Source organism: Aquarana catesbeiana, linkage group LG04, assembly GCF_042186555.1.
Source record: "Aquarana catesbeiana isolate 2022-GZ linkage group LG04, ASM4218655v1, whole genome shotgun sequence".
Taxonomy (NCBI): domain Eukaryota; kingdom Metazoa; phylum Chordata; class Amphibia; order Anura; family Ranidae; genus Aquarana; species Aquarana catesbeiana.
This window is the reverse complement of record NC_133327.1, coordinates 294419698-294446774: the sequence shown is the minus strand read 5'-3', so window position 1 is coordinate 294446774 and position 27077 is coordinate 294419698. Positions and strand designations below refer to the sequence as shown.

The window sequence follows — 27077 nt, the reverse complement described above, 5'->3', positions numbered from 1 at the left end:
TTCATAAAAAGTCGATTTACTAAAACTGGAGAGTGCAAAATCTGATGCAGCTCTGCATAGAAACCAATCAGCTTCCAGGTTTTATTGTCAAAGCCTAATTGAACAAGCAGAAGTTAGAAGCTGATTGGCTTCAACACAGTTTGCACTCTCCTGTTTTAGTAAATCAACCCCTATGAGTCAACTTCTTACGAATGGGATTGCTGAAAAATTTTTGTTCAATCAGCGCAGATATGTGTATTCTGACGGTGGGGGGAGACTCTCCGCTGTCAGAATACAATGATACAGCCGAGAGGATTCCCACATTCAGAACGAATGTGTGGATGGGGAATCTGTTCTGTTTTTCGGCTGAAAGAAAAAAAAAAAAAAACAGAACCATGTATGGCCAGCTTTAAATACAATATGAACAAAAAAAAAAGTGAGTTTATGGGGTCATGGATGAAGAATTGGAGTCCCATACCTTTAAGGTTTCCCTTTTATTTATTTTAGGTTTCATATTCATTTTTATAACCATCTACAGTCTTTCACATAGCTCTTTATGAAAACTTTTATAGAATCCACCTTAAAACTATATAGCAGATGTACAGATTATTGTTCATATTCCTAAATATTCAGTCTGATGGTGGTTTATTCAGCAATAAAAAAAAAAAGTTTGAGATAAATGCAGAAACTAGTACATTTGTCATGAAACCTCTTCCAGGTAATCGGCAACATCACTTATATGAGATATAGAATTGTCTAAGGTGAAGTCCTCTAGTTTATTGTCACTGCCAGTGAGGTCATCAACAGACAATTCTTCTTCTAGATCCTCACCAATGCTGAGCTCACTTTTATCGGAGCGTTGACTAGTGCTGTTAAAGTCATCAGCGTACTCATCCTCATTCCCTGCTCCCAATTCAAGGGAAGCCATTTTCTCAGAAGCCGATCTGAGGTCCTTGTGCAGGGTATTGGGTGCCTCTGAACGGGAGCTGGGCTCAGATTTGTGAGACTGTGAATTAAGGAGGGCTGAAAGACTCTGGTGAGGCTTGCTGCTCTCCTCTTTCCATCCATAGGTTTTCTCTGGTTTAGGAAGGGGGTCATCATAGAAAGAATCTCCCTCCAGGTCATCTTCATCCAGTTTGAGGCCCTCACTTTCTTGTAGCTGGCGCTCATCTGCTGTGGGTTGTGACTTCAGAGGGTGGTTGTCAATGAAGGAAGATTTGTCTGTCCTGATATGGGGGTGCAGTTTGGTGGAGGAGGGGTAGGTGATCTCAGAAACCTCCACAGGCCTACAGCGGATAAACAGGCGCCTGTACATGGCCAGAAAGTGGTGCAGGTCTAGGCGATCTTTATACTCCTCGCTGATGTACCTGTCCAGAATGTCCCTGTTGGAGTGAGGGAAGAGCTCCCCGAATAGCTCCCTCACCTTCTCTCTGCTCATCTCCCCGTTCTTGTCCCGATCGTACAGCTCAAACTTGGCCTGTACCTCTGCCAGGTGTCCAGCGGGCAACTCCTGCTCTGGCAGCCCGTTCTGTCTACCCTGGAAGCTCCTGATCAGCTCTAGAAGTAACGGGCCTCCCTTCTCGGCTTCGGGCAGGCCCAGCTCTCCTGCCACCTCAGCCCGATCGTTAGGTGTACTGGGCAGGTTGGCTTCAGGCTGGAGCACGGCCAGGGTGAAGTCCAGGTGGAAGTGCTGCAGGAAGTCAGTGACTAGGCCGGCTACCAGGCGGCCCTCTCTGCTGTTCAGGAACTGCCGGAGCCTCTCATTGACCAGTGCCGGCTTGTTCTCTGCCCGCTCCTGCTCCTCCAGAGCCATGAAAACCGAGGCTCGCAGCTCCGCTTTGATCTTGTTCAGCACGCCGTTGTTCTCCAGCGTGTGGATCAGCAGATCCCTCAGCTCGGTGTCCTCGTCGGCCGCAGACATTCTCAGGCGGTTAATAACACAAGTCTGTGACAGGAAGAAGTTTGCCCGCTCGTCGTCTGGGAGACGGCCGAATGCTAAACTGCCGGGGGCGTGTCCTGGTTCACGCCTGCGTGCTGATGTCACGGCGCACATCGGGCATGTGAAGGAAAGCCACGCCCGATGCGCCGGGTGTCGCGGGAGTTGTCTTCCGGGATAAACACACTGCTGTACTGTCGGCTTACCCAGGACTCACCAGGCACCGCCCACACCTGCCTTCGCTTCTTCAATTCATCCAAGGTAGTAAACTAGCGCTGTATTATCAGCCTCTCTTTTTGTGTTCCTCCTGGTCGCTCTATGTGTGGGGGCAGAGGGGCAATCTCTCTGGCTGGCCAGTGTACAGACACTTTCCCAGTGCTTGGCAGGCTGGGCATTGAGCCTGTGGGGGCATTCTATGGTTGTCTCTCTCTGTGGGGGCATTCTATGGTTGTCTCTCTCTGTGGGGGCAATCTGTGGCAAGTAGCTGTGAACAGCTCCCTTCTTCCATTAATATTTATGGCTGGCAGTATGCAGCACCAGGAGCCCCTGGCACCAAGGCCACTCTCATACGGAGAGATTCATGCCCTGTGCAGGGTGGTGTCTTATGGGGGGTGCACAGGTTTTCCTTGCATCCCCTGCACTGGTATCCCCATTTGTGTCTATTGGGACACAGAAGTCCTAATATGACATCCATATAGGTGCGTGTCCCTGACATCACCCTGGGAGTGTTTGGGGTCGGGCACCCACACAGGCAACAATGGGACTGCTGGCATGGGGATGCCCACAACACCTGTTCATACCTGTGCTGGTAAAACATGACCCTACACAGTGCATGCATTTAATCGCCCTGTGTGAATGAGGCCTACATTACACCTGTTTTTTATGTGGGCACATGTTCGTAATTGAATTATTCACATTTAAAGGGGTTGTAAACCCTTGTGTTTTTTCACCTTAATACATCCTATGCATTAAGGTGAAAAAACTTCTAACACTGGCCAGCCCCCCCTTTTACTCACCTGAGCCCATTCGTTCCCTCTGTGAAGACGCGCTCTTCCTCTCTGCCCGTTTTCTTGGCTCTTTATTGGATAGAGTGATAGCAGCGCAGCCATTGGCTCCCGCTGCTGTCAATTAAATCCAATGATGCGGGCGCCGGGGCCAAGTCCTGCATTCTGTGTGAATGTACGCAGGACTCAGGAGCGCGCCCACACGGGTGTCCACCTTAGGAGAGCCTTCTCCAACGTGGGCACTCAATGCAGGGAGGAGCTACCAGTGCCACCGGGGGACCCCAGAAGTCGAGGATCGGGGTCCCTCTCTGAAAAGCGAACTACACAGTGGAGGTAAGTATGACATGTTTGTTATTAAAAAAAACAAGAGTTTACAACCCCTTTAAATCTGTATTATAGTTTTTAAAAGGACAAGTATAGCCAAAACTCGTTTGGCTGTACTTCTCCTATGGATCACTGTAGTGTGTTCGTTCTGCACTCCTGTGACCTGTTTTCAACTGACAGCGGGCTAAAGTCCACTGTCGGCTGCCGCCAGTCATCCAGTCCAGGCTCAGGAAAGATCCCAGCCATATTGTCAGGATCCTCCCAGAAGCCAGGACCAGCACCTTGCTCAGCTTCAATGGGCTGAGATCCTGAGCCAGCCCCTCCACAGCCCAGCGCTTCAGTGAGTGCTGGGGGGGGGGGGGGGCATAGAGCTACTGACAGTTACAGCCCTCTTCTCAGAGCGGAGGGGGAAAACTGAGTGATCAGCTGTGTTTTATCACTCAGTTCTCACTGCAGAGACAGCAGGGGACAGATGCAGCATCCGACTGATTCTGCATGCACCTAGGTCAGTATAAATGTTTGTTTAATATAAATCCTGACCTCTTTTAACCACTTGACCAATGGGCACTTAAACCTCCTTCCTAACCAGACCAATTTTCAGCTTTTGGTGCTCTCACACTTTAAATGACAATTACTCAGTCATGCAACACTGTACCAATATGAAATGTTTGTCCTTTTTTTCACACAAATAGAGCTCTCTTTTGGTGGTATTTAATCACCGCTGGGTTTTTTATTTTTTGCGCTATAAATCAAAAAAGACTGAAAATTTGGTAAAAAAAAAATTCTTTTGTTTCTGTTAAAATTTACTGCAGAGCATTGGCATAGTACTGCAGAGTATGGGCACAGAGCAGCGCTGTGGGCACTACAGATCCAGCCCACAGCGCTGCTGCAAACAATCTCTCCCCCTCTCCCCTCGCACTGTACAGATTGGTACAGAGAGGGGAGGGAGGAACTGGCGTCATGACATGACGCCGGTTTGTTTAAAAGTGATAGCTCAACAGAGCGATCACATGGTAAACGACCGCTATCAGCGGCTGTTTACCGTGTTCCACCGGGTCTTCCGGAACCCGGCGGTCATGAATGTTCCCAGGGGGCGTGGTAGCAAGATTCTGGGAGGACGTCCATGGACGCTATCCCAGAATAAGCTGACCGCACCGTAGCTGTCTTTTTGGCTATGGCCCAGTGGGCAAGTGGTTAAAGTATAACTAGCAATGGTGATATAACTGCAGTGCTGATGCACTGATAATGGTGCATCTCACTGTTCACTTTTTTTACATTTTTTTTTTTTTTTTTTCTATCAACCTTATTGAAATATCATAGTGACTTTTAAGTGATTTCTATTGGCCGCTGCATGGTGTGAGGCCATGGATTGCCTCGCACTGCTCTGCTCTGGAAAAAAGTATGGCCTGCCACCCAAATGATAGACAGGAAGGGGGGTAGGGGTTGGGGAGGACAGTAAAGTTGCAAACTCGCTAGGCAGGGTGGAATTATTAAGGCAGTTGTGGGAGGTCATCTAAAAGAGACCTTCCTTCCACTGAATATATGAACATATTCCAAAAAAGCCACTTTTTCTCTAGTCATCTTCCAGGACGGCATAACCTGAGAGATGACTGGTCCACCTGACAGGAAACACAATCAACATACAAGGTTAAAAGGCCCCTCCCTTCCCCCTGCACCTCAGTTCTTGATTGTGTTTCCCGGCAGCGAAACGTTTGTTGTTTTTTCTCAGACCTGAAGCTAGGAGCGGATGGTCCCCCCCCTGAGGGCTGGACGCCAAAGCCGGGGAGGGTGGCGGGTCCAGCCATGGCCCTGTCCTTCTCAGGGGGTCCCCCCAATGGCCGGGGGAGAGAGTCTTCCCCGGCAAGGAGTCTCCCGGGTACAGAGGGGTAGCCCGGAACTCCTGTGAGCACATACCTCATGCTTTTTCCTTCCACCCAGTCAGGTACGGAGGTGATGAAGGAACTGGAGCTCAGGCTGGTGTCTAGGCCACAGAGGGGGTAGAGGACGCCAGCCAGGCGGTACCTTGGTGCCTTGTAGGGCTGGTGGAGGTCCTGGACTTCATAGGGAATGCTGAAGCTCCTGTGTTTGGAGCAGGCTTCCCAGGGTGGAGTAAGATGGCGGCATTTCCGGTTCCGGGCGCTGTAACTTCCGACTTCCGGTCTATGCCAAAATGGTGGATTCAGACACTAGAGGCCAAAATCCTCCCTCAGACAGTGGCTCTCCAACAAAATGGCGCCGATCATCGGTGTATAGGAGTAGACACTCAGCGCTCCAAGGAAAAGCAGGAGGCCTCACGATACTCCTCTCTTGAGGTCGGAAAACCTCACAAAGCAGCAGATATGGATGGAGAGGAGGTAACAGCTGCAACCTTAGCCCAGGAAGAGGCCAGTGGTGGTGAGTCCTCTTCCGTTTTTTTGTGGTGAAGTAAGAGGGGTCTTACCTACACCATAGGGGGGTGAGTGAGAGAGAAAGAGACACAGAAAGTCTTAGTAAACTGGTTAAAGTTTGGACTTTGTCTTTTTTGTCTCCCTAGATCCTGGCAGCTCTGCTCAAGGGGCTCACAAGATGAAGGGCAAAAATCCCCCCCCTCCCAGGTCAAAAAGATATGGGAATTGTAATGATAAGCTCCCACAGGACCATGGGAAACCTTTTTGCTATAGGTGCATACAAAAACTGTCTAGTAAAGAAACCTCACAGGTTATGAGGGACTTCCTTGCGGTACAGTCGGAGATGCTTTCTACCCTCCAGTCTATTAAGACTGCTATAGCACCTAAAGCGGAGGATAGAGAAATCCTGTCCTCTAGAGAAGGCACTTCCTCTCAGGGAGGTTTTTCAGACAGGGGTCAGAAAACCTTGCAAGGACCCCCTTCCTCTGTCACTTCAGGAGTTGAGGAGTTTGAGGACCCAGAGGAGTCAGAGGAGGACTCATTAGAGGAAGGTGTAGACACAGACGCTGACAGCCAGGATAGTGACAGTCCTAGGGCTAGTAGCCACCTCTTTCCAGTGGAAGACATGGGGCAGTTACTTAGGGCGATCTATGCCTCTGAGGATATCCCAGAACCTCTGGTTCAGGCGTCGGCCCGGGACAAGATGTACAGGGGTTTGGGAAAGCCTCAGTCCAGGGTGTTCCCAGTTCATCAGGCTCTAAAGGAGGTGATTTTGAGAGAGTGGAAAGACCCGGAAAGAAAGGTTCTTAGACTCAAAACTTGGAAGAGAAGGTTTCCTTTTGGGGAGGAAGAAGAGCAGAAATTCTTTAAAACCCCTAAGTTGGACGCAGCCCTGTCGCAGGTTTCTAAAAAATCTGACTTGTCTTTTGAGGATTCGGGGAACCTAAAAGACCAAATGGACAGAAGGGCGGAGGCGCTTTTGCGCAGAGCATGGGATTCCAATGCGGCTGCCATGGCTCCTGCTTTGGCATCAGCATGCGTGGCAAGAAACGTGGACGCATGGTTAGGCAGACTTTCTAACCATGTTTCTAAAGGCAGTGATTCCAAAGAAATCACAGACTCCTTAGAAATAATAGGTAAAGCTGTGGCATATTTGGCAGATGCGGCTGTGGAGTCTGTCAGGAACACAGCCAAATCTGCGGCCCTTCTTAACTCCGCAAGAAGGGCAGTCTGGGTCAAATCATGGGAAGGGGACCATATGTCTAGATCAAGGCTATGTGGTTTGCCCTTTGAAGGTTCACAACTCTTTGGACCTGGCCTGGATCAGGTGCTGTCAAGGTCAGCAGAAAAGGGAAAAAAGTTCCCGGTCAAAGCTAAAGGAGCAAGGGGCAGGAAGTTTTTTTCGTCCCTCCGTTAACCAGGGTCAATTCAAAGGAAAAAAGGATGCGAATAGGAGGTGGGGAAAGGGAAAGAGCGCACAAAAAGGTAGTCTGCTCTTTTCTGGACCTAAAGACGCCACCAAGCAGTCTAAGTGACGCCAGCATCAGGGTAGGGGGGAGATTGTCCCACTTTGTCCCTCAGTGGAAGAGAATCTCCGAAAGCCCCTATATCTTGCAGATTGTAACAGAGGGATATCGTTTGGAGTTTCTGTCCCCTCCCCCTCAAAACTTTTTTCTGACCCGTCTCCCCAAGGAAACTTCAAAAGCTGCAGGGTTGTTGGACAGCTTGCAGGGATTGGTGTTCCAGGAGGTGATCATCCCCGTTCCACCGGAAGAGCTTTACCAAGGGTTTTATTCCCATGTATTTGTCGTTCAAAAACCGTCAGGGAAATTTCGCCTGATATTAAATCTCAGGAAATTGAACAGGTTTTTGCGACAAAAAAGCTTCCGGATGGAGAGTATATACACGGTGCGCAGGCACCTATTAAGATGTGCGTTCTTAGCCACGATAGATCTAAGGGATGCTTACCTTCATATCCCGATCACCAGGGAACACCAGTCCCTGCTGAGATTCGCAGTCCTTACGAGCGAAGGGATTCAGCATTGGCAATTCCGAGCTCTTCCCTTTGGATTAGCTGCAAGCCCAAGGATCTTCACAAAGGTCCTGGCAGAGGTTGTAGCTTACCTACACCTACAGGGGGTGTCCCTTATACCCTACCTAGACGACCTTTTGGTATACGGGCAATCCCTAGAGCAGGTGGAGATAGACGTAGGCAGAGTGATTTTCACTCTGGAGTCCTTGGGCTGGATAGTAAACAGAGAGAAATCTTCTCTGGCACCGTCCCAAATAAAAGTATTCCTGGGATATCTGGTGGATACAGAGGTTCAGAAACTGTTTCTTCCAGAGGAAAAACGATTAAAGGTGGTTACAGCAGTATCCTCTTTAAAAGAAACCAGGGAGTGCTCTCGCAGGCATATCATGAGGGTCCTAGGTCTAATGACCTCGTGTATTCCAGCGGTTCCCTGGGCTCAGCTCCACTCCAGGGAGCTGCAGTTCTTCCTTTTGTCCTCCTGGGACAAAAGGAGAGAGTCATTGGATGCAAGGGTGTCTATTCCAACAAGAGTAAGGACCTCCCTAGATTGGTGGCTGGATCAGGACAAGCTCAGGGTGGGCTTACCCTGGGACCAGTGGAATCCCACAAGAATCACTACCGATGCAAGCGCTTGGGGTTGGGGCGCTCACCTGGGGGACATCCAGGCACAGGGGGCCTGGACGCCTTCTCAGGCAGGGGCATCCTCCAACCACAGAGAACTCTTGGCGGTGGGCCAGGCGTTGGTATCCTTTGGAGACAGGATTCAGGGCTTGGAGATCCAAGTCCTGTCAGACAATGTGACAACGGTCTCTTACCTGAATCGTCAGGGGGGCACCAGATCCAGGAAACTACTGAGTCTAGTCCTGAACATCCTAAACTGGGCCGAAGAGAATCTTCAGTCCATATCGGCGGTTCACATAAGAGGAACCGCCAATGTGGTAGCAGACTTCTTAAGCCGGCAACCCATCCTTCAGGGGGAATGGGAGTTAAATCAGGAGGTCTTTCTCCAGATAAGTCAGATGTTCGGGACTCCGGATATAGATCTTTTTGCCCACAGAGGGAACAAAAAAGTGGATCGTTTTTTCTCTCTCAACAGAGAAGGGGGATCCCAGGGAGTGGACGCTCTGTCTCAGGACTGGGACTTCCATCTAGCATACGCTTTTCCCCCACTAGTCTTAATACCACGGGTCTTACAAAAATTGGCCCGCTCAGATTGCGGACTGATCCTTATAGCCCCATGGTGGCCAAAAAGGACCTGGTTTGCCACTCTGAAAAAGTGGTCAATTTCTCCTCCGCTCCGTCTTCCAATCAGACGAGATCTTCTCCTACAGGGGCCAGTCCTCCACCCCGACCCGGGATTCCTCAAACTGACGGCATGGTTCTTGAGGAGGAGATCCTTAGGGGTAAGGGGTGCTCTGATAGGGTAATTGAGACCCTCTTGGGCAGCAGGAAGCTGGTCACCAGGAGGATCTACTCCAAGGTGTGGAATTGCTTCTCACAGTGGTGCCGTGATAAGGAGGTGTCTTACCCTTCAGTACCAGTGGTACTGGAATTTTTGCAAGCAGGGGTGGATCAGGGGATTTCCCCGAACACCTTGAGAATACAGATAGCAGCGTTATCTGTATTTTTGGATCAGAGGCTCGCACTAGAACCTCTGATTAAGAGATTTCTTCTGGCAAGGGAGAGGGTAACCCCTGTCAGAATGAATGTATTTCCTCCATGGAATTTATCTCTGGTTTTGGAGGCGCTGACGAAAGCGCCCTTCGAACCAGCGCAAGAGATTTCAGTTAAGTTTTTGACTCTTAAGTTAGCGTTTCTGTTGGCCATAACCACGGCCAGAAGGGTGAGCGACCTACAGGCCCTGTCAGTTAAGGAGCCTTTTCTGTTGATTCTGGAGGATAGAGTGGTTCTTAGACAGGACCCACTATATCTTCCCAAGGTCGCATCTAAGTTTAATAGATCTCAGGAGATCACTTTACCCTCCTTCTGTGATAATCCTAAAAATGAGAAGGAGAGGAAATTTAATTTATTAGATGTCAGGAAATGTTTATTGACATATCTAGATAGAGTAAAGGACTACAGAAAGTCGAATCATCTTTTAGTTTTATTTAGCGGCCCTAGAAAGGGAGGGCAGGCGTCTAAATCTACTGTGGCTAGGTGGATTAGGCAGACAATAACATTGGCCTATGAGCAGACCGGTTCCCCAGTACCAGGAAACCTTAAGGCCCATTCAACAAGATCCTTGGCGGCCTCTTGGGCAGAGAGAGCTGGGGCCTCGATAGAACAGGTCTGTCGCACAGCCACTTGGGGGAAGCAGGATACCTTTTTGAAACACTATAGAGTGGAACTGCTGTCGCCCCAGGATCTGACATTTGGAAGGAAGGTGCTACAAGCGGTGGTCCCGCCCTGAGGTAGGCCTTGAACTCCTTGTCCATCCTCTCAGGTTATGCCGTCCTGGAAGATGACTAGAGAAAATTGACAGTTACTTACCGATAACTGTTTTTCTAGGATATCTTCCAGGACGGCAGGCCTACTTCCCACCCATGTTTTAATATAAGTACTACGGGAAGAGTTTCTCTCTGTCACCCGGATAACCTATTACTTTGGGAGAACTGAGGTGCAGGGGGAAGGGAGGGGCCTTTTAACCTTGTATGTTGATTGTGTTTCCTGTCAGGTGGACCAGTCATCTCTCAGGTTATGCCGTCCTGGAAGATATCCTAGAAAAACAGTTATCGGTAAGTAACTGTCAATTTTCTTGGACAAGGAATTTTTTGCCTTGTCTTGTGGTGGGACTGTGCTGGAAAATGGCTGCCCAACACAGTCTCACCACACTTCGTGTTAATAAGCTCTGAAATCAAGGTGTCGGACTTCAAGCAGAACTAAACCCATTGATTTAACAGTTTCCCAAAACGGTCACGTTCAAGGCATGCCATGAATGATAACTGCCACAGTTGCTTGTGCTCTCAGCTGAGCTGTCAAGCCATCAGTGGCTGATGTCATAACTGATCACATGTGCAGCACCATGGCAACTACAGATCAGAAGTTAAGAGGGTAGCTTCCTTGGCTGTAAATGATTGGAGGGTTTAGTTTCACTTTAACGTAGCACTAAGCACCACAAATAGCTCCACTCAAATGATGCAACAGCAACAAGGTTCCATCACTGGCTCTGACGCCTTCTCTCCAGCGTCTTCCAGTTACTGTGTCTTTGGCTGGCTTGGGAATGACTTCACTCATGCGCATGTGCACAGGGGTTCGTCCATACCAGTGCTGAGCATGTACATGAAGTTGTGCAGCTCAATATACATTCCATAGAAGATTGTAAGCAGGTGAGTAATTTTGTTTTATTGCAGACATAGCCTGTCTCTTCTGCAATAAAGAGCCTGCTCAATCCTGCACAAAAAAGATGCATGCACTTTTTTTTTTTTTTTTTTTGCTGCACCGGAATCGAATCGCATGGGTGCTCACACCCATGCGATCCGATCCTGCCAATCGAACTGCATTTTGCAAACCATTTTTGGGGTGTAGTTAACTTAACATTGACACCCGCAGCGGTCTGCATGAACGGAGTACGATTGTGATGCAGTGTGGGAAGCACACAGGAATTGCAGCATCCCATACCGCATCAGTGTTAACCTAGGCTCAGGGCCCATTTACAGGACAACACATATAAAATGGCACCTGCAGTAAATTATATTTCAGCACATTTATGTGCATTTTTATGCGTACTTCCATGCATTTTTATACATGTTTTTTTCTGCATACTTCTTTTCTTAAAAGGCATATTTCCTATGACCTAATTATTGTGGGCGAGAGTGCGTTGCCTTCATGCGTATTTATGTGTGTTCCTGTACACATCGACAGATTGCACATCTCTGGAACGCAGATAAATACAGGGCTCTGGTGTGAACAAGACACATAGAAAACAATTGTTTATTAAGTCTATAAGTTGCCTGCATTCATCCATGAGGAAAGATACAAATGACTGCACATACTGTGAGCCGGTCCCCAGTTTCATGTGTCCCTTGTGCTCCTGTCCTCTAGTAGAAATCCTCCGTGCAGAAGGGATTAATAGAATTGAGGAGCTGTCATGGGCTCTCATCAAGAGTGGCTGACTGTGCCTACCTTTTCTGCCCAACTCCTCCATTCATAGAAGCCATACTACAGCTTCTATGACTGCTTGTCCTCCATTCAGAGATCCCGTTTCAGAGGATTGATATCTCCGCTCCCTCCATTCATAGAAATTGTAGTACGGCTTCTATGAATGACGGAATGGGTGGGCATAGTCAGGCACGCTTGATGACAGCCTGTGTCAGCGCCTCCATTCTATTAACCCTCACTGCACTGGAAAATTGAGGGGGTGGGGGCATTGGAGGATGGATGATTTCTACTAGGGATGCACCAATACCATTTCTTTTACATTACGTACGAGTACCTATTATATTTTTTTTTTTTTTTTTTTTTTTAGTACTCGCCGATACCAATTGCCGATACCTACCGCAACTGTTTTGTTTTCAACAATAGTAGAAAGCATTGAAAAGTTGTTTACAAATGAAATAAATATTTTTTTATTGTGTGTGTGTGTGTGTGTGTATAATATATATATATATATATATATATATATATATATATATATATATATATATATATATATATATATATATATATATATATATATATATATATATATATATATATATATATTATATTTTCCTGTACACATTGAGAGATTGCACATCTCTGGAATGCAGATAAATACAGCGCTCTGGTGTGAACAACTGTTTTCTATAAGTCTTTTCTTTTCTTATATGTAAAAATATTCACTAACAAAGCAAACCAAAATAAAGTTTTAATTGTTTATCGTTTATAAAATAGATCAAAAAACAAAAAAAGAAAGCAGAAAAATAATAATTAAATGGAGGAGAGTAGGGAGTTAATTAAGACTGATTAGAGTAAATTAAGGGTTAATAAGGGGTTAAACAGAGGAACATTTTTTTCATCCCTTTGAAAAAGAAACAATGTTTCTTTTTATTTTAGTGTTTCAGCGCTAAGCAATGTTAATAAACATTGCCGGCTGCTTTTTTTTCAACAGGGGAGACCCACTGACAGCTTAACCACTTCGCCCCATAGGACGTTCAGGAACGTCCTTGAATTGTGAAGTGATATCTGAATGATGCCTGCAGCTACAGACATCATTCAGATATTGCCGTTTTCAGCCGGCGATTCCCTGCACCATAGCGGCTGTTCCGCCGCTTGATCGTTCTTCCGGGGGTGGGAGGGTACTCCCCCCTCCCTCCAGTGCTTCTACCGACTCACCACTTCCATCGGTGAGTCGGAGAACAGATCCACCGGCCCCAGGTGGTAACGATGAGATTTCTGGTGGACCAGGTAGTCGCCGGAGTCTCTATGATCGTTCGGAGGCCGGGTGTGATGTTATGACATCACACCCGGCCTCTGCATTTAAAAAAAACGGCGCCGCCACGGCTGGGAAGCCGTGATCGTTTTTTTTTTTTTTTTTCTAGATTTTAGGCTTCCCAGCCTAGAGGTGAGATGTGGGGTCTTATTGACCCCATATCTCACTTTAAAAAGAACAGAGATCGTGCCATATTCCTATTACAAGGGATGTTTACATTCCTTGTAATAGGAATAAAAGTGATCAATTTTTTTTTTTTTTAAGTGTCAAACTAAAAAAAAAAATAAATAAATTTAAAGTGCCCCTTTCCCTGTGAGCTCGTACGCAGAAGCGAACGCATACGTAAGTCCCGCCCACATATGCAAACTGTGTTGAAACCACACATGTGAGGTACCGCCGCGAATGTTAGAGCGAGATAAATAATTCTAGCCCTAGACCTCCTCTGTAACTCAAAATATGTAACCAGTAAAAATTTTTAAAGCGTTGCCTATGAGGATTTTTGAGTACCAAAGTTTGGCGCCATTCCAAGAGCGTGTGCAATTTTGAAGCATGACATGTTCAGTATCTATTTACTCGGCATAATGCCATCTTTCACATTATGCAAAAAAATTGGGCTAACTTTAATTTTTTGTTTTTTTTTTTTAAGCATGAAACTTCTTCTTTTTTTTTTTTTTTTAAAAGTGTTCAAAAAAGTGCCGCGCAAATACCACGCGAGATAAAAAGTTGCAACGACCGTCATTGTATTCTCTAGGGTCTTTGCTAAAAAAAAAAAAAAAACATATATAATGTTTGGGGGTTCTATGTAATTTTCTAGCAAAAAAATGATGAATTTTACATGTAGGAGAGAAATGTCAGAATTGGCCTGGATGGGAAGTGGTTAAAGAACGAAGCCTAAAAGTATTGGTTTCAGGTATCTGTGCATTTGCTCGTGTACCGATACCTTTGCAAATACTCGGTATCGGCCCCGATACCGCTACTAGTATTGGTGCAACCCTAATTTTTACTGAACTAAAAGAAGCACAAGAAACAAATAACACTAATGGTAAGTAACGCCACTTGTGTTTTTAAATAAAGTACATTGAGGCTGGGTTCACACTGGTGCGACAAACGCTCCGACATTGGGAGCTCATGTCGCATGACGTGTGAAAATCAATGTTTCCCTATGGGAGCCGTCTTAACTGGTCTGAAACAAGTCGGTCCGACTTAGAAAATTCTCCCTGTACTACTTTGGTCCAACTTTGATCCTATTTCAGCCCAATGACTATCATTGAAGTCGGATCGCCGTCTTGCATGATCCGACTTTGACATGTGACTTGTGCTCTGATGATCTTGAGGGGGAACTCCACGCCAAATTTTAAATAAAAAACCGGCATGGGTTCCCCCTCCAAGAGCATAACGGGCCCTTGGGTCTGGTATGGATTTTAAGAGGAACCCCCTACGCCGAAAAAACTGCGTGGGGGTCCCCCCAAAATCCATACCAGACCTTTATCCGAGCACGCAACCCGGCCGGTCAGGAAAGGGGGTGGGGGACGAGCGAGCACGCCCCCCCCTCCTGAACCATACCAAGCCCCATGCCCTCAACATGGGGGGGTGGGTCCTTTGAGGCAGGGGGGCCCCCTGCGTCCCCCCCACCCCAAAGCACCTTGTCCCCATGTTGATGAGAACAAAGGCCTCTTCCCGACAACCCTGGCCCTTGGTTGTCGGGGTCTGCGGGCGGGGGGCTTATCGGAATCCGGGAGCCCCCTTTAATAAGGGGGCCCCCAGATCCCGGCCCCCCCACCCTATGTGAATGAGTAGGGGGTACATCGTACCCCCTACCCATTCACCTAGGAAAAAAAAGTGTCAATAAGAAAACACACTAGACAGGTTTTGAATTTTTATTAGGCAGCCCTGGGGTCTTCTTCCGACTTCGGGGGTCTCTTCCGACTTCTTCGGCCTCTTCTCCGCGCTCTCCAGTTCTTTTCCTGCTCTCTGGTATCTTCTGACGGGCTCCTCCGCTATCTTCTGCTCTTTTGGCCGCTCTTTTGCTAGTGGTGGCCCTGTCTTCTCCGTCTTCTCCCCTCTTCTCTTCTTCCGAAATTGACACGACGCTCTCTCCTGCTGTAATGCCGTGAGCGCGGTGCGCAACGACTTATATAGGCATGGTCACCAGGTGATGTCATCCAGTGACTCCGCCCCTTATGGCGTCACCGTCCCATCATGCCCCGGGTGGTGACGTCATAAGGAGCGGAGTCACCGGATGACATCACCACCCGGTGACCACGCCCATGCTTAAATAAGTCGTTGCGCACCGCACACACGTCATTACAGTGGGAGAGAGCGTCATGTCAACTTCGGATGAAGAGAAGAGGGAGGAAGACGACGGAGAAGACCGGGCCACCACTAGCAAAAGAGCAGAAGATACCGGAGAGCGGGGAGAAGAGGCCGGAGAAGTCGGAAGCGACCCCCAAAGTCGGAAGAAGACCCCCGGAGCTGCCTAATAAATTACTTTAAAAACCTGTCTAGTGTGTGGGGTTTTTTTTTTTTTTTTTTTTTTTGGCACTTTTTTTTTTTTCCTAGGTGAATGGGTAGGGGTACGATGTACCCCATACTCATTCACATAGGGTGGAGGGAGGGGATCTGGGAGCCCCCTTGTTAAAGGGGGCTCCCGGATTCTGATAAGCCCCCTGCCCGCAGACCCCAATGGCCAGGGTTGTCTGGAAGAGGCCCTTGTCCTCATCAGCATGGGGAAAAGGTGCTTTGGGGTGGGGGGGCCGCAGGATGCCCCCCTCCCCAAAGCACCCACCCCCCCATGTTGAGGGCATGCGGCCTGGTGTGGTTCGGGGGGGGGGGGCACTCGCTCGTCCCCACTCCCTTTCCTGACCGGCCGGTCCCTGTTCATTGAAAGTTGGACGTATGTCGGCTTCAAGTCGCAGGGCAAAGTCGGATACAAAGTAGGACAGCTGTCGTGTCGCACCAGTGTGAACCCGGCGTCAGGCATTTCTCTGATTGTGGCCGATTTTAAAAAAAACAAATCCTCACTTTGCAGTTTACTTAAAAAAACAATATCCAGTCATGTGTGATGCCGGCCATACACGGTTCGAATTTCGTAAGAATTTTCTTTAGAAAATCGTATGAAAGAATTTTCGTATGAATTTCGCACCATTAGTGGGCTGCAACAACGGCCGATTTTCGTGCAGCAATCAAATTTGAGGAATCGGACATGTTGGAAATTTTTAGGAAAACAAATGATTTTTTAATCAATGATGGGAGAATCGTGCGAGAAATGTAATAAGAAAATTTATGGAGAGAAAAGAAGATTCCCGGCCACAAAAATTCTTTTCTGTAGCAACATGAGGTGAAATTTGAAGGCTGGGTCGGCCGAATTTCGAAAATCAATGGTGGCATCATCAGATCACAAAAAAACGAACATTCTGATTTTGAAAAGAAAATTTGTTTGAAATTCGAGCGTGTATGGCCTGCTTAAGTTGAAGTATTTTTAAACATTAAATTTTGCTTTCTCAAGGTTGGAAGACACGAGTCAGAAATGATTCACTAATCTAAGTAAATATGTATTGCAAAGTGGAAAGGCTTAATTGTCTCCCTAGCAAAAATGTGACTAGATAATACTCGATGAACTGGGTTGAAGACTGGTATTACTCCAGGGCATGTGTTAAATCCTCAAACTCTGTCCCCGCTATGTTCACACCTGTGTTGATAAATGAATACCAAGAGGAAGCTGTGACCAGTTGGCTGTCGCAGTTCAGTTTCTGTTCAGCCCTAAAGTAAATAAACTGCCCTCTCCATGACAACCTCCTTGTCTTCTCCACCTAGCGTCCCCTGGAGCTATACACATACATATCTGCTTACAAATGTTAGAGTAACCTGGAGAACATTGATGTGCTTTTTGTCCATCCTCATTTCCACCATAGTACGACCTCTTTACTGCTTCTGACTACATAGCACAGTGAGTATATTTTCTTTTTCTGCATGTTGCTAGTTTCTGTAAGTAGCTAATGCCAGGGAAATGTTCCATTACTTATGTGTCATAGAAGATCTGTGTTCCCTGTTCTTCCAAGGCATACACTTGGATTTCTGCTTTACTTTAGCAGATTGGAAATCCTGAAGTCTTATGTGCTAACGCCCTAAACATATGTTTCCAACAAAAATATTTTGCTGATGAATGTGAAGCATCCCAAGAAGAATCATCCATAACTGTACTGTTAAGTTCCTAACCAGAACACATTTGAATTAGCCTCCTCGTTTCATTTTATGGCTTTATATTGCCTTTTCCAACCAATGTTTGAGCAGCAGCTTCTGGGGCCAAGGTTGTATGTACTTTTTTCCACAGTACATCATTATATCCATTTATATTTTTGTTAAATTATTGAAAAATCAGGTATGTCGAGGAGGTCAACAATTCTCAGTGGGTTGTACTTCTTTTTACACATGAATGTAGATCATGTAAATTCACCCCATAGTAAGACCCCTTTCACACTGAGGCGCGTTTCAGGCACTTTCACACTAAAAAAAGCGCCTGAAAAGCTCACAAAAACCTATTCATTAAAATCAATGAATGCTTTCACACTGGGGCAGGGTGGTGAAAAAGCGCCCCTCTCCATTAAAATTAATGGAAAGCGCTTCAAAGGTGCCTGAAAAGCTCTTCAAAAGGGCTCAGTGTTTTACTGGCAGTTTACAAGCGCCTCAGTGTGAAAGGGGTCTAAGTTGTAAATTATACTGTGCAAGATGTTCTGGGTTATGCCTAGTACACACGATGATAATATCGGACGGAAAAAAACACCTTTTTTTCCAGCGGTCATCCGATAATCTATTCGTTAGCACATAGCTTTCGAGAGTCGATCATGACAGTTCATGTAAATGTATTCAAAGGGACAAGTACAATTTTTTTTTTTTTACTCAAGATAACAGAACAAACAATTTTCATGCAATTAGTATTGGTAAGAAAAAAATGGTGTGACCAAGACCACGCATGCTCAGAAACTAAAGAATACAATACATCACTTTGTGCAACACTGTACCCATATGAAATTTGTATCATGTTTTTTTTTCTCACAGAGCTTTCTTTTGGTGGTATTTTATCACCACTGTGTTTTTTATTTTTTGCTAAACAAACAAAAAAAAGACCAAAAATTTTGAAAAAAACAAACATTCATATTTTGTTATAAAATTTTGCAAACAGGTAATTTTTGGGCACTGATGAGGTGGCACTAATAGGCTGCACAGATGGGCACTGGGGGGGCTGCACTGATGGGTTTCACTGATGGGCACTGATTAGCAGTACTGATGGGGCACTAAGGCGACCGATGTCCCTCTAACAGAAGTTGGTTAATGGCTTTCTTCATTTTTTTTACGCTGACACGGGGGGGGAGCCGATAACCGTCTTCTGTCTACGTCTGTGATCAGCTGTGATTGGCCCTTTACCTCTATCAGTGATCAGCCGAGTCCCAAGGACTCTGCGATCACAGATCGCGCCAACTGCGTGCCAGAATAGGAGGACGTCTATGTACGCCCTCCCGACATTTTAAGCCCGCACTGTAGCTGTCTTTTGGCTATATTGCGCGAAGTGGTTAACCGGTTCCCGACCGGCACGCCGATGTACGTCGGCAGAATGGCACGGCTGGGCAAATGGACTTATAGGTACGTCCATTTGAACTCCCCGCCGTGCCATTGCGTGCGCGCCGCCTGGAGCTGTGTGAGTCGGGTCGCGGGTCCCGCGGACTCGATCGCCGCGGGGATACCCGCGATTGCCTCATGGAGGGGACGCTGATGTAAACAGCATCTCCCCGTTCTGCCTAGTGACAAGTGTCACTCGATCTCTGCTCCCTGTCATCCGAGCAGAGATCAGTGACGTCACACACACACAGCCCGTCCCCCTACAGTTAGTAATCACTCCCCGCCCCCTAGTGGTTAACCCCTTAACTGCCAGTGTCATTTACACAGTAATCAGTGCATTTTTAATCGCACTGATCGCTGTATAAATGACAATGGTCCTAAAAATGTGTCAAAAATGTCCGACATGTCCGCCATAATGTTGCAGTCACAATAAAAATCGCTGATCGCCGCCATTACTAGTAAAAAAAAAATTGTGAATAAAAATGCCATAAAACTATCCCCTATTTAGTAAACGCTATAACTTTTGCGCAAACCAATCAACAAACGCTTATTGCGATTTATTTATTTATTTATTTATTTGTTTTACCAAAAATATGTAGAAGAATACGATTGGCCTAAAACTGAGGAAAAAAAATGTTTTTATATCTTTTTGGGGGATATTTATTATAGCAAAATGTAAAAAATAATGCGTTTTTTCAAAATTGTCGCTCTTTTTTTGTTTATAGCGCAAAAAATAAAAATCGCAGAGGCGATCAAATACCACCAAAAGAAAGCTTTATTTGTGGGAAAAAAAGGACGTCAATTTTGTTTGGGAGCCACGTCGCACGACCGTGCAATTGTCAGTTAAAGCGACGCAGTGCCGAATCGCAAAAAACGATCTGGTCAGGAAGGGGGTAAAATCTTCCGGGGCTGAAGCGGTTAATAAGATGCAGTCTTCCTCCACTTCGGTTCTGGTTGTCAGGATTGGTCTCTGACAGTCTTGGGGTGTGTGTGATGTCCTAAATCAGATGGGTGCACATAGGAGGTTTGTCTGACTAATAAATGCAGTAGCAAACATCTTGTGAAACACTCTCTTGGGCAGGAATTTTACATTTGATAATAAAATAAGCTGTTCTTTAGATAAAACCTGCGCTGAGAGAAATACCTAAGTTGCCATTGTTGCCCTCTCCTTCTACTAGAGATCGTTACGTTGCCGTCTGAGTCACTGACTTGGAGCAAGGATGGTAGACAACCAAAAATCAGTAATGATACTCCATGAGTTTTAGCGCAGGTTTCCTTAAGGTCCCTTTCACACTGCCGCGACTTGAAAGTTGCACGATTTTGATGCGATTTCAGGGAATGCCCGTTTAACCACTTCCCGCCCGGCCTATAACAAAATGATGGCCGGGCGGTGGTTCAGTTATCCTGACTGGGCGTCATATGACGTCCTTCAGGATAACAGCCGCCACGTGCCCTTGGGGGCACGCATTGCGGCGATCTGTGGAGCGGTGTGTCAGTCGGACACACCGCTGCACTGATCTCGGTAAAGAGCCTTCGGCGGAGCGAGAGCGGGACTTTCGAGGGATCAGGCAAGTAAAACGGTGCGCTGCACTGATTTGTTTTCCATAAGTAAAACGGGGGGGCTGGGGGGGCCGGTATTGTCAGATGTTTTTTCATCTTAATGCATAGAATGCATTAAGGTGAAAAAACGTTTACCTTTACAACCCCTTTAACATATACTGTATGTATTTCATCTGTCACAACCTGTTCATTTTAAATGAGCCTTTAAAACTACATTTTACACTGCCAATTTAAGCCGGTGTGAAATGCAGCAGCAGGAATCTTTGTATTCCTGCCGCTGTTAGCAGTTCGGTCTGGCCACCAGTCCTGTTCACTATAATGACAGGTCACCGGCAGCCATAGCTGTTTGCTGCTGTCTGCACATCCAGCATTTGCCACAGATAATTATAGTGAAGAAGTTTGGTGGCCATACCTAACCACTCAGAGCAACAATTCGCACCAGCGTAAAATTGCAGTGTTTATGTGTTAGGCTACATTTACATTAGCCCACATAGTAACATGCAGTGTTAGTAACAGTGCTGGCTCCAGCAGGGAGCAATGCAATGCTCATTTTAGCACACTGCCTCTATTTGAATTGTCACTGCACAGCAGCACAGTGCATTGTGCTGCTGTGCAGTGGCATGCATGCCATTCAGTTCTCTACAGAAAAATGCATACATGCCGCATTTTACCGTACCACACCTCACACCAGCATTGCAGTGTGTCCTAGCGGTCACTGCTGATAGAATGAGTGCTGGTAGTGTGTCTAAATGCAACATATACACTATATTACCAAAAGTATTGTGACACCTGCCTTTACACGCACATGAACATCCCAGTCTTAATCCGTAGGGTTCAATATTGAGTTGGCCCACCCTTTGCAGCTATAACAGCTTCAACACTTCTGGGAAGGCTGTCCACAAGGTTTAGGAGTGTGTCTATGGGAATGTTTGACCATTCTTCCAGAAGTGCATTTGTGAGGTCAGGCGCTGATGTGGACGAGAAGGCCTAGCTTGCAGCCTCCGCTCTAATTCATCCCAAAGGTGTTCTATCGGATTGAGGTCAGGACTCAGTACAGGCCAGTCACGTTCCTCCACCCCAAACTCATTCATCCATGTCTTTATGGACATTGCTTTGTGCACTGGTGTGCAGTCACGTTGAAATGAAGTAAACACTTAAAGGTCTTGTCCCTCCTCCAGCCTGTGACTGAACAGTAAAAGGAAAAGTAAGACATTCGTGAGCTTTGCCCTCTGTCACTCTGCACTTTTCTATCAGCAGGTTTCATGTTGGCGCATGAACACTGCAGCACACCTAACTGGTTCCTTGTGCTGCTGCTTCCTATCCCAGTCTGAGCTCCACTGTTTAGTGGATCATAAGATTCAGATACTTGCATTGCTGCATTTATTTGTCTTTTATGTCTACCTGGAATTCATCTTTAACCACTTTGTGCCAGTAGTATGCATATATGCAGCCTCTCGGTGGGTGGGCCTAAATGCCAAGAGGCCACATATATGCATACCAGAATGTAAACACAGCTGTGCCAAGAGCGTGCGCCCTGTGCGCTCCCGACACCATTACGGGCAGCTAACGGAAAGCTCCCGATCTCTATTTGTGATCCAGGGATTTCCAATCATGTTACCGCTGTGACAGCCAATCACAGTGTTTACGTGGTCAGAAACCCTGTCCTGCCTCCTGGCATCGGAAACCCCTTAACCACTTCCAGCCCAAGGACATCATATGACGTAATTGACTTTGAGTGGGGATATCTGAATGATGCCTGTCATTATTCAGATATCATCTTTTTCGGCCGGCGATTCTCTGCACCTTGAGAACAATCCTAGCGGCAGTGCAGCTGCTTGATCGTTCTTACAGGCGGCGCCCTCCGGTGCTTCTACCGGCTCGCCCGTGCGATCGGCGAGCTGGAGAATGAATCGGTCACCGCTGGAAGTTGAGCATAGAGATTTCTGGTGACCAGATGGTCCCCAGTCATCTCTGTGACCCTTGGAGGCCCGGGCGCATAGTTATGCCATCATGTCCAGGCTGGTGGAAGTAAACAATGACGGGGACACGGCTGAAAAGGCCGAGACGGGTTTTTTTTTTTTTTTTAATCTCTTATCAACCCCACATCTTTCCATAAAGAGGACCTGTCATGCACTATTTCTATTACAAGGGATGTTTATATTCCTTGTAATTGGAATAAAAGTGATCGAAAGCTTTTTTTTTTAAGAGAAAGCGTAAAAAAATGTATAGCGGTCCTGTCTCCGCCTGTTTGCACACAGAAGCGAATGCATGCGTAAGTCACGCCCACATATGTAAACAGCATTCAAATAACACATGTGAGGTATCACCGCATGCGTTAGAGCAACAATTCTAGCTCTAAACCTTCTCTGTAACTGGTAACCTGCAGTTTTTAAAGCGTTGCCTGTGGAGATTTTTAAGTACCGAAGTTTGGCGCCATTCCACGAGTGTGCACAATTTTAAAGCGTGACATATTAGGTATGTATTTGCTCGACCTAACATCTTTCACATTATACAAAAAAATTGGGCAAATTTTACTGGTGTTTGGTTTTCGTTTTTTTTTTTTTTTTGTTTTTTGAAAAATTTCTGCGCAAATTCCGTGTGACGTAAAAAGTTGCAATGACTGCCTTTTTATTTCCTAGAGTCTCTGCTAAAAGAAAAAAATATAATTATTGGGGGTTCTGAATAATTTTCTAGCAAAAAAAATACTAATTTATACTTGTAAACAGTTCCAGAAAAGGCCCGGTATGGAAGTGGTTAAAGGACCGGGAGGCACCGGTGTAGGGCTGATTCACACCTATGCATTTTTAGTGCATTTTGCAGATTTGCACTACAGTCTATCTACCATAGTTTCCTATGGAATACGTTCTGTAGTGCAAATCTGCAAAATGCAAAAAGCACTAAAAATGCATAGGTGGGAATCAGGCCTTATGGGGTAAAAGAACTGAAAAATGTTGCAGATTCCCCTTAACCAACAATGAACATTGTAGAGATGAGAGCAGTGTTAATTTTGATGTCAAATTTAGTTTTAGTCCATAGTGCTTTGACTAAAATATTAAAATGCCATTTTAGTCGTTTAAATTGTTTTAGTCAAAAATAGTGTTTTTGTTGACTAAACTATCACTGGATGGGAATTGAAGGTTTGTTGTTCAAAACCATTACTCCCCCCCTCAAGCATTACTGCCTGGCTTGGTAGTAGGAGTGTCAATAACTGCTTTTGTTTGGTGTTCATCTTCGCTGCCAATAGTATTAAAAACATAGTATAAAACACTTCTTTCAATTATAGCTGGAACTTTTTTTAACAGATATAGGTTTATTTAAATAATGCACAAATGCAATGCAGGTTTACAAAGGTATACAAATAAAACATTGAACAGATATGGACAAGATTATAAAGCACAAACTGCTCTTATACCAATATTAACAGAATTTCCCTCGAATTCAGCCTGAGGGGGTGTCTCTGCCCGCCAAACCCCCGCCAGCACGAAGAGGAGGGAATGGGGTGGAGGGTGGACGAACAGGATCAGGGAGTCGGGGAAACAAGACAAGGGAGATGTTGGTGGGGGGGACCGGCAAAGAGACGGGGGGAGGACACTAAAACAATCATCTTGCAACAGGACCGTGAGCATCAATCCAAGTGGACCATACTTTGTCAAACTTCTTTGGATGCTTTCTACTCACATAGGTTAATTTATACAGTGGCAAAACTGCATTAACCGCAGAGAACCAAATAGCCCGCGTGGGCGGAGAGGGCTGCTTCCATCGTAGGAGAATCTCTCTGTGCATAATAAAGTGCATACTACAGAAGTAGCTTCAAATGCCTAGGGGCCACAACTTCATCTATAATACCCAGAAGCAGCATGTGTGGATCAGGCTGGAGAGACCAATCCCCCAGGCCATTTAAGGCGTCCAGGACTGACTCCCAGTAAGGGCGGATAGCCAGACACTGCCAAACCATATGAAAAAGTTCCAGTAGAGGAAATGCTCTGGGCACAGGTAGGACTAACCTGCGGGTAAATGGCTGCTAATCTTTGGAGGTATAGTAAACTCTGTGGAGGAATATAAATGCGCCAAGTGAAAGAGCCCCCTTCGTCTTTCAACACAAACCACACATATAGAACCCTGGATAACAGGGTTGAAAGGAAATGCTGAGTCCGGTGTGGTTGAATGGTGAGTCTGGTTAGTGCAGACCCGACTAGGGTTCTCAGTCACCTTGTGCCCCTAATAGACACAGGGTAACTTACACATAGGAGGGGCGGGAGGATCTGGGCAAGGATTTTCCAGAGCTCTCCAAGGTAAGCTGGGTTCCACAAGCCCCCTCGCCCAAAGTGATTCCCGTCGCAGAGGTTTATCAAGAAGTCTAGATGTCAACAGTCGCTCTATACTGTCAGTTTCCAGATTAATTGGCTCCTGGAGTTGGGCTCGAAGAGCATGTCCCAATTGATAATAACGAAAAGACATAGATTGAGGCAAGGAAAACCTCTTCTGTAATTCAGCAAAGGAAGAAATTCTCCCATCTGAGTCAACATGCTTCAGGGCAACAACCTTCTTAGCCGCCCATAATTGGGGATCTGGAATCTGAGCTAGGTATCATAGTTGTGGATTACCCCAGAGAGGTATATGAGGCGAGTAGGTAGCGTCTTTCCCATAAATACCCCTAGCTTGCACCCAAACGCTAATCGTTGTACGCATAGGACCAGTAACCAGTGTGCCCTGGGACCGTGATCGACTAAATTAGTCAGTGCAGCATAGGAACCAAGAAGGGAAGCCTTCAACTGGACCACTGGGTTTTGACTATTCTGGTTGAAATGCCAATAACACCGTAACAAGTACAGCCACCCAATAGTACAGCTGGAGGTTAGGCAAAGCCAGGCCTCCCTGAGTGAGAGTTAGTTGAAGAGTGGTCCAGGACCCCCTTTTAGCAGCCACAGCAGGTGTGCGGACCTGGAAAATTTAAAAGCAGAGAACGCCTCCAGTGGCATCCCTTAAGGATATAATAAATCTTTAGAGGGTTTAACTGTGCAATATGTGCCAAACAGTAAAATAACAGTTTTGGCTTGACTGACCGGACCCTTTCACTTATCTGAAAAGAGACATGTAATTTCATACAAAATGCACTTTTTCTTTTTGATCCCCTGACCCAACAGATTCCACCCGCTCCCTCCACAGATGCATGCATACATACAGATGTATGAAAGTGCACATAAAGTGAACCTGTGCCAAGATCATGCACACTAAAGTATTTACATATTCTCAGCAATCGGTGAAAGTGAATTGGACTTAATTTACTGCATGCAATAATTTATGCAAATGGGATACGTGACTGCATTATCGCATGCGGTAAATGTTAGTGAATTGACACCCTATGAGAGCAGATCTTGTAGGGATGCGTGCTCTTTAACTGGTTGCCGCCCGTCCACCGTCAAATGACAGGGGGGTGGTGCAGCTCTCGTTTTGGGATGACGTCGCTCTCGCGTGCCCGTGGGGGCGTGCGCCGTGTTGCTAGGACATGGCGCAGCCCCCATCTCTGTAGAGACCCGCGTCCACGGCTCTTTAACCATGCATGTGATCGGCTGTGTCCAATAACAGCCGGTCACATGTAAACAAGGAAGTGCCGGTAATCGGCGCTCCTCGCCTCACACCGACAGAGTGTGTGGCGAGGAGAGCCGATCAGCCGCATCTCCACGCAGGGTGACATGTAGGAATGTAATCAGGGCACTGATCGTCAGTGCCCTGATTTACAGTATAGTAAAACCGTGTCATCATACAATGCCAGCAATCAGTGCCCATTAGCGATGCCAGTCAGTGCTGGCAATCAGTGCCGCCTATCAGAGCTGCCCATCAGTGCCACCCATTAAATGCCCATCTGTACCGCCTATTGGTGCCCATAAGTGCGACATATTAGTGCCACCTCATCAATGCCCACCAGTTCAGCCTATCAGTGCCGCCTCATCAGCACACATCAGTGAAGGCGAAAAATTACTTCGTTACAAAATTTACTGACAGAAAACATGTAAAAAAATTTTGTTCAAAATGTTTGGTCTTAATTTTTTACAAAAAAACCCCAAAAAACCCAGCAGTGATTAAATACCACCGAAAGAAAAAGCTCTGTTTGTGTGAAGAAAATGATAAAAAAATTTGTTTGGGTACAGTGTAGCATGGCCGCGCAATTGTCATTCAAAGTGCGACAGCGCTGCAAGCTGAAAAATGGCTTGGGCAGGAAGGGGGTGTTAGTGCCTGGTAGGCAAGTGGTTAAAGAAAACACAGCACATGTTTCTGAGCTGTTGGAAACTGACTGAAACCCAACTACAAAGTCTTTGTTGCAATTTTGGAGGATCTTCGAGAAGGAATAACTTTGTTACAAGCAGCTGTGGTAGTCTTTAGGGCTAGAACAACTACTCGATTAATCGATTATGAAATTAATCGATTACTATTTTCATAATCGATTAATCGGCCAATATCATAATGGGGTTAAAAAAAACTAAAATGCGTTCTTTATAGTACAAAAAGAGCAAATAATCACTACTGTAAATATTACTTTCACAGTTCTACAGTAAAAAAAGAACCCCTTACAGTAGTGATTATCTGCTTTTTTTTTTTTTTTTTTTTTTTTTGTTTGTACTAATAAAGGGCTAATTTTAGTTTTTTTTAACCCCATTATGTTACTAAACGTCTTAGGCCTGGTTCACATCTATGTGTTTTTTGGTGCTTTTTGCAGCAACGCACTACAGTTCATTTGCATGGTTTCCTATGGGACATGTTCACATCTATGCTTTTTTCAGCCGATACATATTTGGAAAGGGTCAGGGACTTTTTTTTAACACAAAACAGTGCT

General features: G+C 46.1%; 2 protein-coding genes across 3 annotated transcripts in view; one reads left to right on the top strand and one right to left on the bottom strand.

Annotated features, from left to right (window-relative positions):
• Positions 1-454: 454 nt before the first annotated feature.
• Positions 455-2037, bottom strand: CEP43 (centrosomal protein 43). Its single transcript, XM_073626708.1, has one exon. It carries the CDS (start codon positions 2030-2032, stop codon positions 680-682), a length of 1353 nt encoding a protein of 450 aa, XP_073482809.1. The 5' UTR covers positions 2033-2037; the 3' UTR covers positions 455-679.
• Positions 2020-27077, top strand: part of RAB23 (RAB23, member RAS oncogene family) — a 76546-nt gene continuing 51488 nt past the window's right edge. Inside the window, exons 1-2 of one of the 2 annotated variants that reach the window (XM_073626710.1) lie at positions 2020-2176; positions 16886-17018. The gene's annotated coding sequence lies outside the window, so the exon portion shown is untranslated. The remainder of the gene's footprint in view (positions 2177-16885; positions 17019-27077) is intronic. The other variant, XM_073626709.1, reaches the window with a different exon arrangement.

Bases quoted from the DNA above. Each gene is read 5' to 3' on its own strand.
- CEP43 (XM_073626708.1), bottom strand. From the start codon at position 2,032: ATGTGCGCCGTGACATCAGCACGCAGGCGTGAACCAGGACACGCCCCC.